Below are 18,496 nucleotides of genomic sequence, written 5' to 3'. Positions count from 1 at the left end.
TTGTTATGGCACCAAACCAAACATGTAATGCAAGAGAAAGAGCAAGTTTGAGAAAGAATAGAACAAATGTGTTCATATTCATTAGAGATAGAGTGTTTTTTACAGTGATGTCATTTGGCAATGCTACAAACCAGTAGCTTACAAGGGAGGTCTCTCTTCTAGAGATATTGCTAAATGTTACTTTGTAAACCATCAGTAACTGACCACATTTTATCTATTCCCACATGTGTGAAGTGACTTGATTGAGTAAAAGAAGATTATACATTTCAGTAAGGTAATTATTTTTTTTCAGACAGAGTCTTGCTATGTCACCCAGGCTGGAGTGCAGTGGTGCAATCATAGGTCACTGCAACCTCAGCTTCACAGGTTCAGGCAATCTTCTCACCTCAGCATCCCAAGTAGCTGGGACCACAGGCATGAGCCACCACGCCCGGCTAATTTTTTCTTTTTTTTTTAAATTTTGGGTCTGGGCATGGTGACTCATGCCTGTAATCCCAGCACCCCAAGTTAGACCAGAAATTGGCAATTAGCAACATTATTCAAAGCAAAAGCATCCCCTTTGTCCCCCATGTGTATCCGTCACTCAGCATCAAATAAGATCTTTCTTCATTTTGCTCCTAAAAATGTCTGAACGGGTGGCTTTGTCCAAATCCCAGCTAAATGTAAAAATTCTTATCAGGACTCGTTAAAAACTTCAAAATCTGTCCTTGCCATGGTCGGGGCTTTAAAAAAAGAATTAAAATATTATAAAAAATCAAAATCAGCCAGGCGCAGTAATCCCAGCACTTTGTGAGGCCGAGGCAGGCAGATCACCTGAGTCAGAAGTTCATGACCAGCCTGGCCAACGTGGTGAAACCTCGTCTCTACTAAAAATACAAAAACTAGCTGGGCACGGTGGCAGGTTCCTGTAATCCCAGCTACTCAGGAGGCTGAGGCAGGAGAATTGCTTGAAGCCGGGAGGTGGAGGTCGCAGTGAGCTGAGATCACGCCACTGCACTCCAGCCTGGGTGACAGAGTGAGACTTTGTCTCAAAAATAAATAAATAAATAAAATAAAATAAAATAAAATTTTGGTGTAGAGGTATATGTCGCTATGTTGCCCAGTTTATTTATCTCAAAGTCTTGGGCTCAAGCAATCCTCTTGCCAGCCACGGCGCCTGGCATGCCTTGGCCTCTCAAAGTGCTAGGATTACAGGCTCAGTAAGATTTTTAACAACAAGGCCGGGCGTGGTGGCTCACGCTTGTAATCCCAGCACTTTGGGAGGCCGAGGCGGGCGGATCACGAGGTCAGGAGATCGAGACCACGGTGAAACCCCGTCTCTACTAAAAATACAAAAAATTAGCCGGGCGTGGTGGCGGGCGCCTGTAGTCCCAGCTACTCGGAGAGGCTGAGGCAGGAGAATGGCGTGAACCCGGGAGGCGGAGCTTGCAGTGAGCCGAGATTGGGCCACTGCACTCCAGCCTGGGCGACAGAGCGAGACTCTGTTTCAAAAAAAAAAAAAGAGATTTTTAACAACAAAGTATTTTAGAAACACTTTAAATGCCCATCAATACATGATTTATTAAATGTCTGATTTCTCATTTGCAGTGGCTCAGACAAATAAAAAATCAGCGTTATTTATTTATTTATTTATTGAGACAGGGTCAGGCTCTGTCACTGAAGCTGGTATGCAATGGTGCCATCATAGCTCACTGCAGCCTTGAACTCTTGGGCTCAAGCTATCCTCCGACCTCAGCCTCTCATGTAACTGGGAATACAGGTGCATGACAACATACCCAGCTATGTTTTTTTGCTTCTTGTTTTTTGAGACAGTGTCTTGCAGTCGCCCATGCTGGAGTGCAATTGCGCGATCTCGGCTCACTGCAACGCCCCCCTCCGGGTTCAAGCGATTCTCCTGCCTCAGCCTCCAGAGTAGCTGGGATTAACAGGTGTGCACCACCATACTCTGCCATTTTTTGTATTCTTAGTAGAGACAGGGTTTCACTATGTTGGCCAGGCTGGTCTCAAACTCCTGACCTCTGCTGATCCACCCGCCTCGGCCTCTCAAAGTTCTGGGATTCTAGGCATGAGCCAACGCACCCGGCCCAGTTGTTTTTTTTTGTTTGTTTGTTTTTTGATGAGGTCTTGCTATGTTGCTTATGTTGGTCTCAAACTCCTGGCCTCCAGTAATCCTCTCCCCCAAGCCTCTCGAAGTGCCATGAGCAGCCAAAATCAGCATTTTTAAACTGATAATTTAAGTCAAGAATGAAATAGGTCAGGCACGGTGGCTCACACCTGTAATCCCAGCACTTCGGGAGGCCAACGCAGGCAGATCATCTGAGGTCAGGAGTTGGAGACCAGCCTGGCCAACATGACAAAACCCTGTGTCTATTAAATATACAAAAATTAGGGCCGGGCGCAGTGGCTCACACCTGTAATCCCAGCACTTTGGGAGGCCGAGGCGAGCAGATCATGAGGTCAGGAGATCGAGACCATCTTGGCTAACACGGTGAAACCCTGTCTCTACTAAAAATACAAAAAAAAATTATCCAGGCGTGGTGGCGGGCACCTATAGTCCCAGCTACTCAGGAGGCTGAGGCAGGAGAATGGCGTGAACCCAGGAGGCGGAGCTTGCAGTGAGCCGAGATCGCGCCACTGCACTCCAGCCTGGGCGACAGAGTGAGACTCCATCTCAAAAAAAAAACAAAAAAACAAAAATTAGCCAGGTATGGTGGTGGGTGCCTGTAATCCCAGCTATGCGGGAGGCTGAAGCAAGAGAGAATCACTTGAACTTGGGAGGGAGAGGTTGCTTGAACTTGGGAGCCGAGATCATGCCACTGCACTTCAGCCTGTGTGACGGAGTGAGACTGTCTCAGAAAAGAAAATAAAAAACAAAAAAAGAAATAGAAACAATTTCCTGAATTTTAAGTTCACAATCCTTTTTATTTTATTTTTTGAAACAGGGTCTCATTGCTGTCACCCAGGCTGGAATGCAGTGGCACCATCACTGTTCACTACAGCCTTGACTTCCCAGGCTCAGGTGATCCTCTCACTGCAGTCTCCCAAGCAGTTGGGACTACAGGAGCGTGCCATCACACCCAGCTAGTTTTGTATCTTTAGTAGAGATGAGGTCTTGCTATGTTGCCCAGGCTGATTTCAACCTCCTAGGCTCAAGCAGTCCACCTGCCTGGGCCCTTCCCAAAGTGCTGAGATTACAGACATGAGCCACCATGCCTGGCCTAAACCTCACAATACTTTTTTTTTTTTTTGAGACAGGGTTTCTCTCTCTGTTGCCCCTGCTGGAGTGCAGTGGCACAACCTCCACTCACTGCAACCTCTGCTTCCCAGGTTCAAGTGATTCTTGTGCCTGAGCCTCCAGAGTAGCTGGGACTACTGGCATGCACCACCACTCCTGGCTAATTTTTGTATTGTTAATAGAGATGGGGTTTTGCCAGGTTGGCCAGGCTGGTCTCGAACTCCTCAAGTGATCTGTACATCTCAGCCTCCAAAAGTTCTGGGATTACAGGTGTGAGCCACCGTGACCAGCATCACAACACTTTTATCTATTTATTTATTATTTATTTATTTATTTATTTTTATTTATTTTTTTAAGACAGAGTCTCGCTCTGTCACCCAGGCTGGAGTGCGGTGGCGCAATCTCGGCTCACTGCAAGCTCCGCCTCCCAGGTTCACGCCATTATCCTGCCTCAGCCTCCCCAGCAGCTGGGACTGCAGGCGCACGCCGCCACGCCTGGCTAATTTTCGTATTTTTAGTAGAGACGGGGTTTCACCGTGTTAGCCAGGATGGTCTCGATCTCCTGACCTTGTGATCGGCCTGCCTCGGCCTCCCAAAGTGCTGGGATTACAGGCGTGAGCCACCGTGCCTGGCCTATTTATTTATTTATTTATTTGAGATGGAGTTTCACTCTTGTTGTCCAGGCTGTAGTGCAGTGGCACGACGACGTCTCACTGAAACCTCCACTTCCCGGGTTCAAGCGATTCTGCTGCCTCAGCCTCCTGAGTATCTGCGACTACCAGTGTGTACCACTATGCCCAGCTAATTTTGTATTTTTAGTAGAGATGGAGTTTCACCCCACGTTGGTCTCAAACTCCTGACCTCAAGTGATCTGCCGCCTTGGCCTCCCAAAGTCCTGGGATTACAGGTGTAAGCCACCATGCCCAGCCACAATACTTTATTTATTTATTTATTTATTTATTTATTTATTTATTTATTTATTTTTGAGATGGAGTTTCGCTTTTGTGGCCTAGGCTGGAATGCAATGGTGCAATCTTGGCTCACTGTAACCTCTGCCTCCTGGGTTCAAGTGATTTTCCTGCCTCAGCCTCCGGAGTAGCCGGGATTACAGGCACCCGCCACCACGCCCAGCTAATTTTTGTGTTCTTAGTAGAGACTGGGTTTCACCACGTCAGCCAGGCTCGTCCCAAACTCCTGACTTCAGGTGATCGGCCCGCCTCAGCCTTTCAAAGTGTTGGGATTACAGGCGTGAGCCACCACACCAGGCCTACAATATTTCTTTTTTTTTTTTTTGAGATGGAGTCTTGCTCTGTCGCCCAGGCTGGAGTGCAGTGGCGCAGTCTCGGCTCACTGCAAGCTCCGTTTCCCAGGTTCACGCCATTCTCCTGCCTCAGCCTCTCCAAGTAGCTGGGACTACAGGCGCCCGCCACCACGCCCGGCTAATTTTTTGTATTTTTAGTAGAGACGGGGTTTCGCCGTGGTCTCGATTTCCTGACCTCGTGATCCGCCCGCCTCGGCCTCCCGAAGTGCTGGGATTACAAGCGTGAGCCACCGCGCCCGGCCTTCAGGCCTACAATACTTCTAAGTCCATCTATTCTACTATATCTGCATTCATAGCAGACACAATAAACATAACTTTAATGCGTGATCTAAAAATCATAAAACATCAGTTTCAAAAGGCCGAAAAAGCAATACTGGGTTTTAACCAAGCTCCCTAAAAGTTTTTAAATAAATTCTAAATCAACAGATCCTTTAACTACCTTAGGTTCATAAACTATAATAAGAACTAATGTTTCTATATCACTTTGGAGTTTACAAGCCATTTTTCTTTAATCCCAACAACCCTGTAAGGTTGGTAGATCAGGTAGAAATCACTCACCAAAAGTTGAGACAAAAGCTGTATTATTGCTGTGTCTCCAAAACAAAGTTTCAAGATTAGGGATGAAATTGTATTCTTTCAAAAGCAAAGATGTTTAATTCCTCTGGTTTTTCAGGCTGCTATGGAGTTAATGAATTCGTTCCACTCTTAATTTTTAAATCTGTGACTGCCAAAAAAGACATGCAACTAGCCAAAAGAGGCATAGGGGAAATCTTTGCAAAACCACATTTCATACAATTTCTCTACGTTTCCATCAAATCCTGTAATGAGAAAAAAACTGTATGTTCTAGTGTTCTGGGACAAATTCTAAAAATAAGCTAGCTAAGGCACCACTGCACAAGACATACTTCAGGTAGGTCCAGGAATTCTTTTATGGATAACTTAAAGTAACATTGTACCAAAGTAAAAATATGTAATAGTGAAGCAATTCACTATTACATAGGGACACTAGAGACACTAGAAGTGTCTCTGCATATAGATCACTATACCAAGTGTCAGCTGTCTCCCAGCCCCTTGACTGTTTGCTTACCTCCAGAGGCACAACAACAGATGGTTTCTTTTTCAGCTCCTCACATTTTCTTTTCTTACAGATCTGATGGCTGTTCTTTCTGTTCTTGCAGTAAGTACATTCACCACAGTTGGTCTTCTGCTGGCAGGGTTCACAGACCCCACATCGCTTTCTTTTCTTCTTTTCCAAAGTGGGTAGCAAAGTGGTATAGGAAGAAGAGGAGGTACTGACCATTGGCACTGGCATAGTCACCACTGTGGTGTTGACAACATGAACTGTGCTGGTTACACTCACCTGGGAGCTCCCTCTGTCTAATTTGCTAGGACCAGCCTGAGAGAGTTGGGCCACACCCAGTGAAGCATGGAAGAGTCCTCTCTCAGGGGCTAATGGGAACTCCTGAGTGTTAGCTGGCAGGAAGCTTATATGAACCTGCTTCTCATTTTCTACATTGCTTATAGCCATTACTGGAGGTAATGAATTCTTCTCTGAGTTTGATGATGATTGAGGAGTGTGTCCTGAGCCCAAAGGCAAAATCTGTATAGCACCCTGGACTGCAAGTCCATATGAGACAGTGCTTTGGGGCTCAGGCCATTTGGAAGGAGCATTAAAGGTAGCAATTGGATTTGGAGGAACAGGAAGGAAGACAGGCAAGTCTGGGACAACACTCCCACTCATACCAAGAGTTTCTTGTTGGTCTAAAATAGTACCAAAGACCTCTCCTTGGACTGGAATAGCACCAGGAATCTCTGGTAGATCTGGGGTCTCACCCAGGGCCTCACCATGAACTGGGTCAGCACCAGGAAGTTCCCATTGATGTGGGATAGCACCAAAGGCCTGTCCTAGGAAAGAGGTGGTATCAGAAACTTCCTGTTGATTTGCAGTAGCTTTGAAGGCCTCTTGATGATCTGGTTTAGCACCAAGGGTCGCTTGTTTTGAGCCTGCCAAGAGGAATTTTATTACAGAGGTAGGAGACGTAGACCCACCAAGAGCCAAGCAGTTTCTAAGGTTCAAGTCAGGTATAACCTTATTAAGACTGGAGGTGGGGTAGCAATCATGTTCACTTTTAATGGGATCCAGGTAAGAATCAGATAACTTAAGAGATTCTACTCGTGAACCCAACTCTTCTAACTGAATGCTGGGGTTTCCTTGAGAGGTAACTTTGGGGGTTGCTCTTTGGGGAAAAGGAGCACACACTGTGTCCTGAGCAAACATTTTTGGGGAACCACTGGTATCATTCAATGTCTCTTCAGAGAATAGTCCTTCACCACAGCGTGTCCCTTCCAGTGGCCCAAGAAGGATCTCAGCTGCAGGGCCACTGTGGGTAGGGATATTGATCTTGGAATCCTCAACTCTTTGGGACCAAGACTGAGTTGTCTCTTGGCTCTTACCTTTAAGTAAAGAGGGATTTTGTACACCAATTAGAGTCTCTATATCAGGAAGGACTTGGGTGTCTTGCATTGGAACCGAATCATTTTCTGAGTGCTTTACTCCCAAATCAGGGAGTATCTTATAATCACAATCATGTTGCTTTTCTAAACCCTTAGAAAGTGGAACCTTTTTGGATTTGGCTATGACCAGTGGGGGTTGGGAGAGTCGCCTGCTAAGAGAGGTGCTTCGTAGCGCCATTGTAAACCCATTGCAGGTTAAGGACTCTGGGTTCTGAAAAAGAACCTCAGTCCTATCCGAATTCATGCGTGCTGCTCCAGCTCTTGTCAGAAGGCTTCTGACTGGCATGGGTGGTTTAGGTTCTGTTTTTTTCTTAACATCTCTTTCTTGAATTAATTGCTTTAATTTTCCAGGGCTTAAAGTCTTGACTGGTGCCACATTTTTGTTGGCTCCCTTGGTTGTCTTTCGTAGTTGGCTGTTTTTCTTTTTTTTGTTTACATCTTCCTTCCTGACTAATCTGGAAGGCCTTGCATGGCGGGATCGAGACATAGCTACAGAGTAGGAAAAAATGAAAGGGCACGGGAAACAGAGTCATTGGTCCTTTGGAAAGTCTCACTTCTGAGGAGAATCTGGATGCACTGCTCTTCAGCTCAGTCACACAAGGTTTTGGTCTGAAATAACAACAGAAAACATTGAAGTGAGTCTTTTTCCTGTGCATTCCCCTATTTGAAATAGAATATTCACTACTAATTGTTTTATTTTATTTTTTTTGAGACAGGGTCTCATTCTGTTGTCCAGGCTGGAGTGCAGAGGCATGATCACAGCTCACCACAGCCCGGACCTACCCAGGCTCAAGCAATCTTCCCACTTCAGCCCCCCAAGTAGCTAGAACTGCAGGCTCACACCATCACACCTGGCTAATTTTTGTATTTTTTGTAGAGACATGTTTTCGCCATGTTGCCCTGGCTAGTCTCTAACTGGGCTCAAGCCATCCACCCACCTTGGCCTCCCCTAGTGCTGGGATTACAGGTGTGAACCAGCATGCCCAGCTACTTAAAAGTAAGGGCCAGGAGCAGTGGTTCATGCCTGTGATCCCAGCATTTTAGGAGACTGAGGCAGGAAGATGACTTGAGGCCAGGAGTTCAAGACCAGTTTGGGCAACATAGGCAGACTCCAACTCATAAAAATAAAAACAGTGGCCAGGCGCGGTGGCTCAAGCCTGTAATCCCAGCATTTTGGGAGGCCAAGGCAGGTGGATCATGAGGTCAGGAGTTCGAGACCAGCCTGGCCAACATGGTGAAACCCCATCTCTACTAAAAATACAAAAATTAGCCAGACGTGGTGGCAGGCACCTGTAATCCCAGCTACTTGGGAGGCTGAGGCAGGAGAATCACTTGAACCCAGGAGGCAGAGGTTGCAGTGAGCTGAGATCACACCATGGCACTCCAGCCTAGGTGACAGAGCAAGACTCCATCTCAAAAAAAAAAAAGAAAAAAAAAGAAAAACTATTGGGTATTATGTTCACTACCTGGGTGACAGGACCAATTGCACCCCAAACCACAGTATCACACAATATTCCCATGTGACAAACCTGCACATGTACCCCCTGAACCTAAAAGAGTTGAAATTATTTAAAAAAAGAAAAGAAAAAACACTAAAGTATCCTTTAAACCTTAAATTCACTAGAAAGCTTCTTTAATTGCGTCAACAAATGATTTAAGTTGATGAAGTTCCTCAAATAAGGTAAGCATGGGGTTTTCTCTACCTTAGAAACCACACCCCTTATAGTTTCATGCATTTTAAATTTATTTATTTATTATTATTATTATTATTTTGAAACAGGTCTCCCTGTTGCTCAGGCTGCAGTGCAGTGACATGATCATACCTCACTGTAACCTTGAACTCCTGGCCCCAAGCAATCCTCCTCACCTTCCAAAGTGCGGAGATTACAGGTGTAAACCAGCATGCCTAGCCATTATATGTGTTTTAAAGCTTAAATCCCAATCTTTACAAAAATTATCTCTTTCCTGAGCACATCCCTATGCAGGGAGAAGTATCATCTGTTTGACAGTAAAGCTGGTTAAACCAGAGGAAGAAGAGGCTTATATAAGGTAAGAAACTGGCTGGGCGCGGTGGCTCACACCTGTAATCCCAGCACTTTGGGAGGCCCAGGCGGGCAGATCACAAGGTCAGGAGATCGAGACCATCCTGGCTAACACGGTGAAACCCCGTCTCTACTAAAAATACAAAAAATATTAGCCGGGCGTGGTGGCGGTCGCCCGTAGTCCCAGCTACTCGGGAAGCTGAGGCAGGAGAATGGCGTGAACCCAGGAGGCGGAGCTTGCAGTGAGCCGAGATTGCGCCACTGCACTCCAGCCTGGGCGACAGAGCTAGACTCCATCTCAAAAAAAAAAAAAAGAAACTCTCCTCCCTGGAGATCCAACAGTATTCCTACCACATTCCAATTAACAATCCACAAATTTTGAGCTTTTCACATGCACACCAAAACAGCATAAAATCTCAGGGGACAGTATTGACAATTTAGGTTACAAATAAGACTCACAGGTCCAATACATCTGTTGAGTATCTGCTATGTCTAAGGAAGGCATTGTGGTGGACACTGCCCAAACCCAGAAATATCCTTTTCTTTCTCCTGACTCAATCCAAAGGCTGCTGGTTCTAAAATCCCTTCTACAAGATCCCACAAGTCTTTTTCTTTTTCTTTTTTTTTTTTTGAGACAGGGTCTCACTGTCACCTGGACTGGAGTGCAGTAGTGCTAACTCAGCTCACTACAGCCTCAATCTCCTGGGCTCAAGCAATCCTCCCACCTCAGCTGCCCAAATAGCTGGGACCACAGGCATGTGCCACCACGCCAGTCTAAATATTTAATTTTTGTGGAGATGGAGTCTCGCCACTTGACTTTGGGTTTTGACCCAGGTCTTTTCAGATTGCCTACCCAGACCCAAAATAAGATGAAGCTCTAAGCAAAAGCAAAGCTCACTATAGTAGGATATCAACAGTCTCTCTCAAGATCACAGAATTGGCTTGGCGCTGTGGCTCACGCCTGTAATCCCAGCACTTTGGGAGGCTGAGGCAGACGGATCACCTAAGGTCAGGAGTTCGAGACCAGCCTGGCCAACATGGTGAAACCTTGTCTCTATTAAAAATACAAAAAGTAGCTGGGCATGGTGGTGGGCGCCTGTAATCCCAACTACTTGGGAGGCTGAGGCATGAGAATCGCTTGAACCCGAGAGGTGGAGGTTGCAGGGAGCCAAGATCACGCCATTGCACTCCAGCCTGGGTGACAAGAGTGAAATGGCATCTCAACAAAAAAAAAAGAAAGAAAAGGCTGGGCACAGTGGCTCACGCCTGTAATCCCAGCACTTTGGGAGGCCGAGGTGGGTGGATCACCTGAGGTCGGGAGTTCGAGACCAGCCTGACCAACATGGAGAAATTCTGTCTCTACTAAAAATACAAAATTAGCCAGGCATGGTGGCATGCGCCTGTAATCCCACCTACTCGGGAGGCTGAGGCAGGAGAATCGCTTGAACCCGGGAGACGGAAGTTGCGGTGAGCCAAGATCGCGCCACTGCCCTCCAGCCTCCGTCTCATGGTGTAGGAACTCCGTTTCATGGTGTAGGAAAACGGTTGTGGGTAACCATTTGTTCTCATTGTGAGAACCATGTGTTCTCACGAATCGTCTCAACTGACAACTAGTCTTAATTTTCTGTTGTCACAGTCTTGATTCTATGATTTTTTTTTAAATTTTTAAGACGGAGTTTCTTATTGCCTAGGCTGGATGGAGTTCAATGGCACGATCTTGGCATGTTGAGCAGGCTGGTCTCCAATTCCTGACCTCAGGTGATCTACCCGCCTCAGCCTCCCAACGTCTGAAAAAAATTAAAAATAGATTAAAAATAAAACCCCGGCCGGGCACAGTGGCTCATGCCTGTAATCCCAGCACTATTGGAGGAGGAGATGGGTGGATCACCTGAGGTCGGGAGTTTGAGACCGGCGTGACCAACATGGAGAAACCCCATCTCTACTAAAAATACAAAATTAGCCGGGAGTGGTGGTACATGCCTGTAATCCCAGCTACTTGGGAGGCTGAGGCAGGAGAATCACTTGAACCCTCCCGGGTTCAATCTGTTTAAAAATTACTGATCTGACCCAGGTAATCCTAGGACCCACTGGTTAGTTTCATGTCTAGAGATGATCTCACATCAAAAAGTCCTGGGTTTGAATCTGTGATCGCCAGCTCTGTGTCCTTCAAAGAACTACTTAACTGAGTCCATGTTCCTTCATCTAAAATGAGGTAGTTTTGAGGTTTCAATGGGCTCCCACAGGAAAAACCCAGTGGCACTGGTTTCATCCTTGTGGTATCTGTGGTTTGAGTGTCAGGGGACATGGGTAGCAGAATAAAAAGATGGACGTTGGAAGTAGGCTGACCTGGGTTCAGTTTTCAGTTCATAAATATTAGTAGATTGTGACAAGTTTCTTGGTATCTTTATACCTATGTTTCTTCATGTTTAATACAGAAGAAAACCTAATAGTATTGACCCCATTGGGTTATCATGAGAATAAAATGAAATAATATGTGTAAAGGCTTAGCACAGGGCTGGCGCATGATAGGTGTTTCATAAATAGGAGCTAAAAAAAAAAAAAAAGGCTGTTTGCAACTCTAAAATACGAAAAAAAAGAGAGAGAAAATAAGTGGTAGTTATGATTATTATGGAACCAGTTTAATCCAGAGTTTGCTATATTCTCCAGAACAAGATCTCCTTTTGGTTCTGTTCCCACCTTACACACTACATAGGTTACACACATAAGAGTTCCCAGAGCACATTACATTTAGTCAATGTAATGTGTCTTTAAGACTTTTAAAATAGACATTAGTGATAACATCAAATACACAAAAAATAACATTTTGATAAATCTGTACTAAATACAAACACTAGGCCAGAGAATACTTCACTTGAATTCTTGGCATCTAAGCTTACTGCTTTCCCCTTCTTCCAAAAAAAAAAAAAAAAATTTGGCTTGCAGTAATTCAGTCTTTGGCTGTGAAAAACTGAAGGATATTTTCTCCAAAGACCACTGCTTTTTGTACAAGATTTTCAGAAAACAAGACATTCCAATTCCAATTTCCAAAAAGTCAACAAATACCTTCATCAGGATGCATTTTCATTACAAAAAGCAATTCATTTTAATCTCTTGAAATTCAACGGTGTCATTAAAAGCATGCTTTCTCTTGTATCTAGATTATACTGCTAAAAAATTATTAGGAGTATATAATCTAGTCATTGCAATCAGCCACAAAAATTAAAATTCATATATGTAAGCAAGTAATCCGGGTATGCCAGAGGGTGTCATGGGATCTGCTTTGAAAATGGTTTACAAATTGATTTCTGTCTCTCCTATATTCTTTCATATTTTTAAATTGAAGTGCTTTAGAAATTCAGACTTGTAATTAAGATAATCTTTATCATTCAAACCCTATCTCCTAAAAAACAGCCTGTCAAGGAAATAGAAACGTATGAACAACGTGGATTGTGAAGATGTGGCCTCTTTAAATGGTAACAGCCTTTTTATGAGATCATGAAAGAGGCCAATGACCCCTGAAAAACCCAACTGCAGGGGAGAAAACCACTGGGTGCCACCCAGCCAAAGAATCAGAGACAACCAGAAACAAAATAAGGACTCCCACAAGACCCTGATTTTTATCACTCATGCCTCCACTATTGAAACATAAACTTCTTTTGTGACAAACTAAGTTGTCCCAAGAGCCGAACTCACGGAGTAGGGGCAGTAAGCTTATCCTGAAATTTGTGGAGGCAGGGGGAAGACAATGTAGTCCACTCCATTAAATAGGTCTACATTTAAATATGGAATTACCTAAAAGACCTCCAGAAATTAATTTCTTTTTTGTAAACATTATTAAATACTCTACTTCCATTTTTAGTTCTTCTGTCATGGAGTATTCAGTTCATACAAAAATGTGTGTGTCCCTCTGTGTGCATATATATATATATATATTTATTTATTTATTTATTTATTTTAAACAGGGTCTTGCTCTGTCACTCAGGTATATCAAGGCTCACTGTAGCCTTGACCTCCTGGGCTTAAGTGATCCTCCCACCTCAGCTTCCCAAGTAGCTGGCACTGCAGGCACGTGCCACCACACCAGGCTAATTTTTTCTTTCTTTTGTAAAGACAGGATGGTCTCACTATGCTGCCCAGGCCACTCTCAAACTCCTAGCTCCAAGTCATCTGCCCTCCTGAGCCTCTTAAAGTGCTAGGACTACAGGTGTGGGCCACCATGTCCAGCAAAAATGTGTATTTTCAAATAAATACTCAGATCCCACCACTCAGATGAACTAAAATATTACCAGCAGTCAAATCTCCCCTATGTACACTCTTCCCTAATTCTACTTCCATTTTTCATTTCTGATAAAAACTGGTATTTCAATGCTTCTCAATATCAGGTTTGTTTTGTTTTTTTGAGACAGGTCTTGCTCTGTCGCCCAGGCTGGAGTGCAGTGCTGTGATCATCACTAACTATGCCTTAAACTCTTAGACTCAGGTGATGCTCCCATCTCAGCCACCCCGGTAGTGGGAATCACAAGCACAGGCCACCATGCCTGGCTAAGTTCTTTTTATTTTTTGTAGAGATGAGGATCAAGGGTGATCTCACTATGTTGCCCAGACTGGTCTTGAACTCCTAGCCTCAAGTGATCCTCCTGCCTCAGCCTCCCAGAACACTGGGATTACAGGCATGAGAAAGTTACTTTTATTCTAATCTGGAATGTCTTCAAGAGTCAGTGAAAGTGCTGCAGATATAGCTACATGATAACATGATATGAGAAGAAAATAAGACTGGAGACCCTGTTATTAAGCATGTATCATTGGCCCAAGAAGGGCATCATGTGCAATTAATGGACACCATACTGTGAGTTCTTACTGTCATGGAAGGGAAAAAAAAAAACCATTTATAGGATGTAAAACATTACTCAATCAACAGATCTTTTCACCAGAGAGCACCAAGACCCCCTAAACAACAGAACTTTTTTTGGTCAGGCGTGGTGGCTCACACCTATAATCCTAGCAATTTGGGAAGCTGAGGCAGGTGGATCACTTGAGGTCAGGAGTTCGAGACCAGCCTGGCCAACATGGTGAATCCCCATCTCTACTAAAAATACAAAAATTAGCCGGGCATGGTAGCGCATGCCTGTAATCCTAGCTACTAGGGAAGCTGAGGAAGGAGAATCACTTGAACCCAGGAGATGAAGGTTGCAGTGAGCGGAGATCACACCACTACACTCCAGCCTGGGCGACAGAGTGAGACTCTGAAAAAGAAAAAAAACAATAGAACATTTTCCCCCCTAAAATGTCTTTGTGACAAGGGAACTACAGAGTATGCAATCCAAAATTATAGGCCAGGAGATAATAACCCAACTAAATTTTTAAAATAATTACCTTGTTTAGAGAATGAAAAGCTGGCTTCTTAAAGTGTAAGGGTTTTCTGTAGAGAACTGGCGGGTGCGGTGGTTCTCGCCTGTAATCTAAGCATTTTGGGAGGCTGAGGCAGGCGGATCACCTCAGGTCAGGAGTTTGAGACCAACCTGGCCAACATAGTAAAACCCCATCTCTACTAAAAATACAAAAATTAGCCAGGTGTGGTGGCACACGCCTGTAATCCCAGCTACTTGGGAGGCTGAGGCAGGAGAATTGCTTGAACCCTGGAGGCAGAGGTTGCAGTAAGCCAAGATCACGCCACTGCACTCTAGCCTGGGAGACAGAGCGAGACTCCATCTCAAAAAACAAAAAAGCCAGTATTGACAGCAACATGTCAGAAAGATCCTCTTCCCACCTATATCCGTCCTTTTTCTGGATTCCCCCAAAATCCTCCTGGCAAAAATGCTTGACTGATGTAACGATCCAGCCTGCAGGTTAAATTAAAGTCGTATTTCAATTCTTCTCACTACCAGCAGTGGCCAAAAACGTGGTATTTGCACACATAGAGCTAGTTGCAAGAGACTGATTTCATAGTCCCTCCATTCAGCTCCACAGAACTTAAAGGCTCTTGCACTTGGCGGAGAAAAACAAGATTTAAAACATTTTTTAAAAAAGGCAGCACCTGGCTCAGTTTCCTCCAGCAACTAAGTTCTACCTCGAAAGGAAGAGTAGGCAGGCAACTGCTTGCTGTTCCTAGATAGTTTTCTACCACAGGAAGTGTGAGAGCCCTCGGCACATGTAAAAGCTGTTCAGGGAAACTCACTAGAATGCCAGCACAGTTAGTCAATGGCTCCTTCCATATGTAAAACACTCCTCTGCCCTGCAGAGAGGAAGGGGGAAAAAAGGGGGAAAAAGGGCCAAGAAAAGGGAAGGGAGACGTTAGAATGGACATAGAACGGTCCTTCCGAAGACAAGAAAGACATAAAATACATCAGGAGGAAGTAGAAGAAAAAGCATGAGAAGGAAGAAAATGCCCAAAAAGAAAACAAAAAAGGCCAAAAATGAAAGAAGGGGAAGAAATTTACAGTCAAAAACTGAGGAAGGGGAAAAATTACTTATAGTAAAAACTGAGGAAGGGGTTCGACATCTATAGTAATAAAGTTAGAATATAAAAAGGCAACTGGAATCAAAAGGCCGAAAACTAAAAGACCAAGGGGAGAGGGGAAATCAAGTGTGCAGGAAAGATACGGACGCTCAGAAGGTGGGGGAGGGGAGACAAATCAGATGGGAGAAGGAAGAGAAACAAAGGGCAGGGACAGTGGAGACCCAACCCTCCCACCCATCCATTCTGGAAGACCAGCCCGGCGAGCGATAGTTAACTCTCATTAAAATGGAAAGTGGCAGTCCCAGAGTTGTAAGCCTGGACTCCTCATCTTTGCAAAGAGAAAAGGACACTGTCTGCCATTTCTCGTATATCTTGATTCTGAAATTTAATTGAAACTACAACTTAGCTTTAAAGACAGAGAGACTGACAAACTAATTAAAATCCCTTAATTGGGGAAAAGGGGGACCCGTATGACCAATACCGATAAAATCGGGAAACACACCAAAAGCCACCTAAGTCTTTTGATTCTTGGTTTGATTCACCTAAGTCTTTTGGTTATTAATTCACACCAATCTCCTTATTTCCGTACCTATCTACGTGTTCCCCTGCCCCTGGTTTAATTGTAGTCATAAATTCCTAATATGCTCCAAATAACTGTTGCCCTAACTGGTTAAGAAGCGCCTTTTCCATATTTTTTCGTATCCTGAGGCCTAATTAAACCATTGCTTTTATTTTACTTTATATTGGGGGTGGGGACGCCGAGCACACTCAGGTCCAGGGGAGACCTGGGGTTGCTGCTGTACAGCGCCGCTCTTTCAGTGGCGCGCGCGGCTCACCCCGCCGGCCCAGAGCTGTGTACCTAATCCTGTTCTCGCTCCAAGGTCTTGCAGCTCTTTTCAAACATTTCTTCAAAAAGCGGTCATTACTAGGACATATTGTGCAGCTCGTTTAGTGCCCAAGAGTGGAACTGGGGCGGAGGGGAAGAGGCACCCTAAGAGACGTATGCAGAAAGGTTGGTTAATTTGGGAGAGGGAGGAGTTGGGGGCGCGGGAAAGACTCCGAGGCTGAAGCTTTAAATGTTCTTTTGGAGACACTTTAGTTTTTGGTGGATCAGAAATGCCCAGCGTGGGTTTCTCGTTCACGTGGAAAGGTTACCAGCGTCGGCCAGTCCCTTCCAGACCACTTCTTGTAGAATATATAAGAGCCTGGGGCGAGCGAGGGGGGACCGGAGCGGGGGAGAGGGAGGAAGGGAAGCACAGAGAGAGAGGGAGAGCATTTTTTCTCTGGGGGCGGTAGGTTGCGCGGCCGCCTCCTCGCCCAAGGGCGAGGACCAGGCCCCTCACGTGCTGCACGACCAGCCCCAGCACCCAGCTCCGCACACCTCCCACCCTCGGGGCCCGCTCCGGGATCCCGCCAGACGGGGACTGATGGGATCGCAAGGCCAGCGCATCCAGCGACCCAGTGGTGCTCATAAATGAGTTTCTTAAATGCCATTTTGACAGAACACACTCTACTCCCTATTCCCTTCCTCGCTGATCCTTACAACCCCCAGCCAACTCCTAGCAAGACTGCACCACTGCCTCCACTCCAAACGTTTCATCCCTGGAGCTGCCGTCCCAAAACTCTCGGGGAGACAGGCGCCAAAGCGTTTCCCGACCAACCTGTCTCTCATATAAATATGGGGGGGAGGGAGAAAACTTGTTTAGGGGGTACGCTTGAGCACGGGACAGCCCGGGCTCCCCACTCACAACTTGCACAGACTCTAGCCTCTCCTCATCCCGAGGGGCCCCGACCTCCGACTCCCCAAAGGGGCCGGGGAACCGCTGGCACATTCAGCTATCTCCCCCAGGCCACACTTGCCCTCCCACAGCCCCGCTTCCAGCGCAGCCCGGGTTCAGAGCCCCAGGCGCCCCCGCTGCCCCCCACCCGGCGCTGTGGCGGGGCCTCCGGGGCGGGTGGCCGATACCTCCGGCCGGGGGCATTGTTTACCTCCGGCAACAAAAGCGCCCCAAGCGTCCCGGGGTGGGGGGTCGAGGCGGGGTACGAGCCCACCCCTGCGGCCGCGGGAGAGCCAAGGACGCAGAGCCCCGGCCACGTCCAGCCCGCTTCGAGCGCCGCCTCCCGGACCCCCCCTTGGGCCTCGGCGTCGGAGTCCTCGCTCCCCGCACCCCTGCCCTCTGCCCCGGCCCCAACTTACCGCTGGCCGGATCACACTCCCAGGGCAGCGCACGGCCCCCAGCTCCAAGCCTGCACCAGCCCTCGGGCAAACTTTCCAACTCGCGCCGATCCACACAACTTTGGAGCCCGGGGCCCCGGAGGGCGCGAGGGGCGCGGGCGGGTCGGGGAGGACGCCTACCGGCTCCCAGCACAGTCAAGGCCCGAGCCCCTGAGGTGAGGAGTCGGTTCCCAAAGGTCTACAGTGGAGAGGCAGGTAGGGCTGCATGACTTGGGCGGGGCAGGGGGGTGTCCCGGGGGGCAGACCCGGGAGTAGAGGGGCCAGCGGCTGCGCGCACAAAGCGGCGCCGGAGCAGACTGCGCGGCCACTCCCCGCCAGGTCAGCCCCCCGGAGCAGCAGTGTCTCCCCAGGACAGACCTCAGGGAGTGAAGCTGGGGCTCTGCCTTCGCTGGACCCTGCACAGTTGAGCGAGAGACAAAACGCGAGCTGGATTTACCCAAACTGGAGCTGGAATCCCTCCTCGACTCCCTCTCGACCCCCTCCCCCTCCCCCTCGTTCTCCACCTCTCTCAACTTCTCTGTCTCCGAAGAAGACGTAGAGAGGTGTCAAGATTTTGTCATTAACTTTTTTCCCAGGGGAGCTCTAGAAAAAGTTTTTAGGATCTCTAAATTGCATGTTTATAAATGTATGAAGAAGGTGCCAGGTCAGAGATGACACCATTGAGCAATATCTAGGTCGCCAGCAACGGAAA

General features: G+C 46.6%; 1 protein-coding gene across 2 annotated transcripts in view; it reads right to left on the bottom strand.

Annotated features, from left to right (window-relative positions):
* The window catches only part of TET1 (tet methylcytosine dioxygenase 1), a 142,638-nt gene extending 124,466 nt beyond the window's left edge, over positions 1-18,172 (bottom strand). For both annotated transcript variants that reach the window (XM_032138640.2, XM_032138650.2), the window contains exons 1-2: positions 17,767-18,172; positions 5,644-7,679 (exon numbers count right to left, since the gene is read on the bottom strand). In XM_032138640.2, coding sequence (XP_031994531.1) covers positions 5,644-7,557 — 1,914 coding nt within the window. In that variant the 5' untranslated portion in view covers positions 7,558-7,679; positions 17,767-18,172. The remainder of the gene's footprint in view (positions 1-5,643; positions 7,680-17,766) is intronic.
* Positions 18,173-18,496: the final 324 nt, after the last annotated feature.

This window comes from Hylobates moloch, unplaced genomic scaffold (assembly GCF_009828535.3).
Source record: "Hylobates moloch isolate HMO894 unplaced genomic scaffold, HMol_V3 SCAFFOLD_3, whole genome shotgun sequence".
NCBI classification, from domain to species: Eukaryota; Metazoa; Chordata; class Mammalia; order Primates; family Hylobatidae; genus Hylobates; species Hylobates moloch.
The sequence above is the reverse complement of the archived record's forward strand: the minus strand, read 5'-3'. Positions and strand labels throughout refer to the sequence as shown.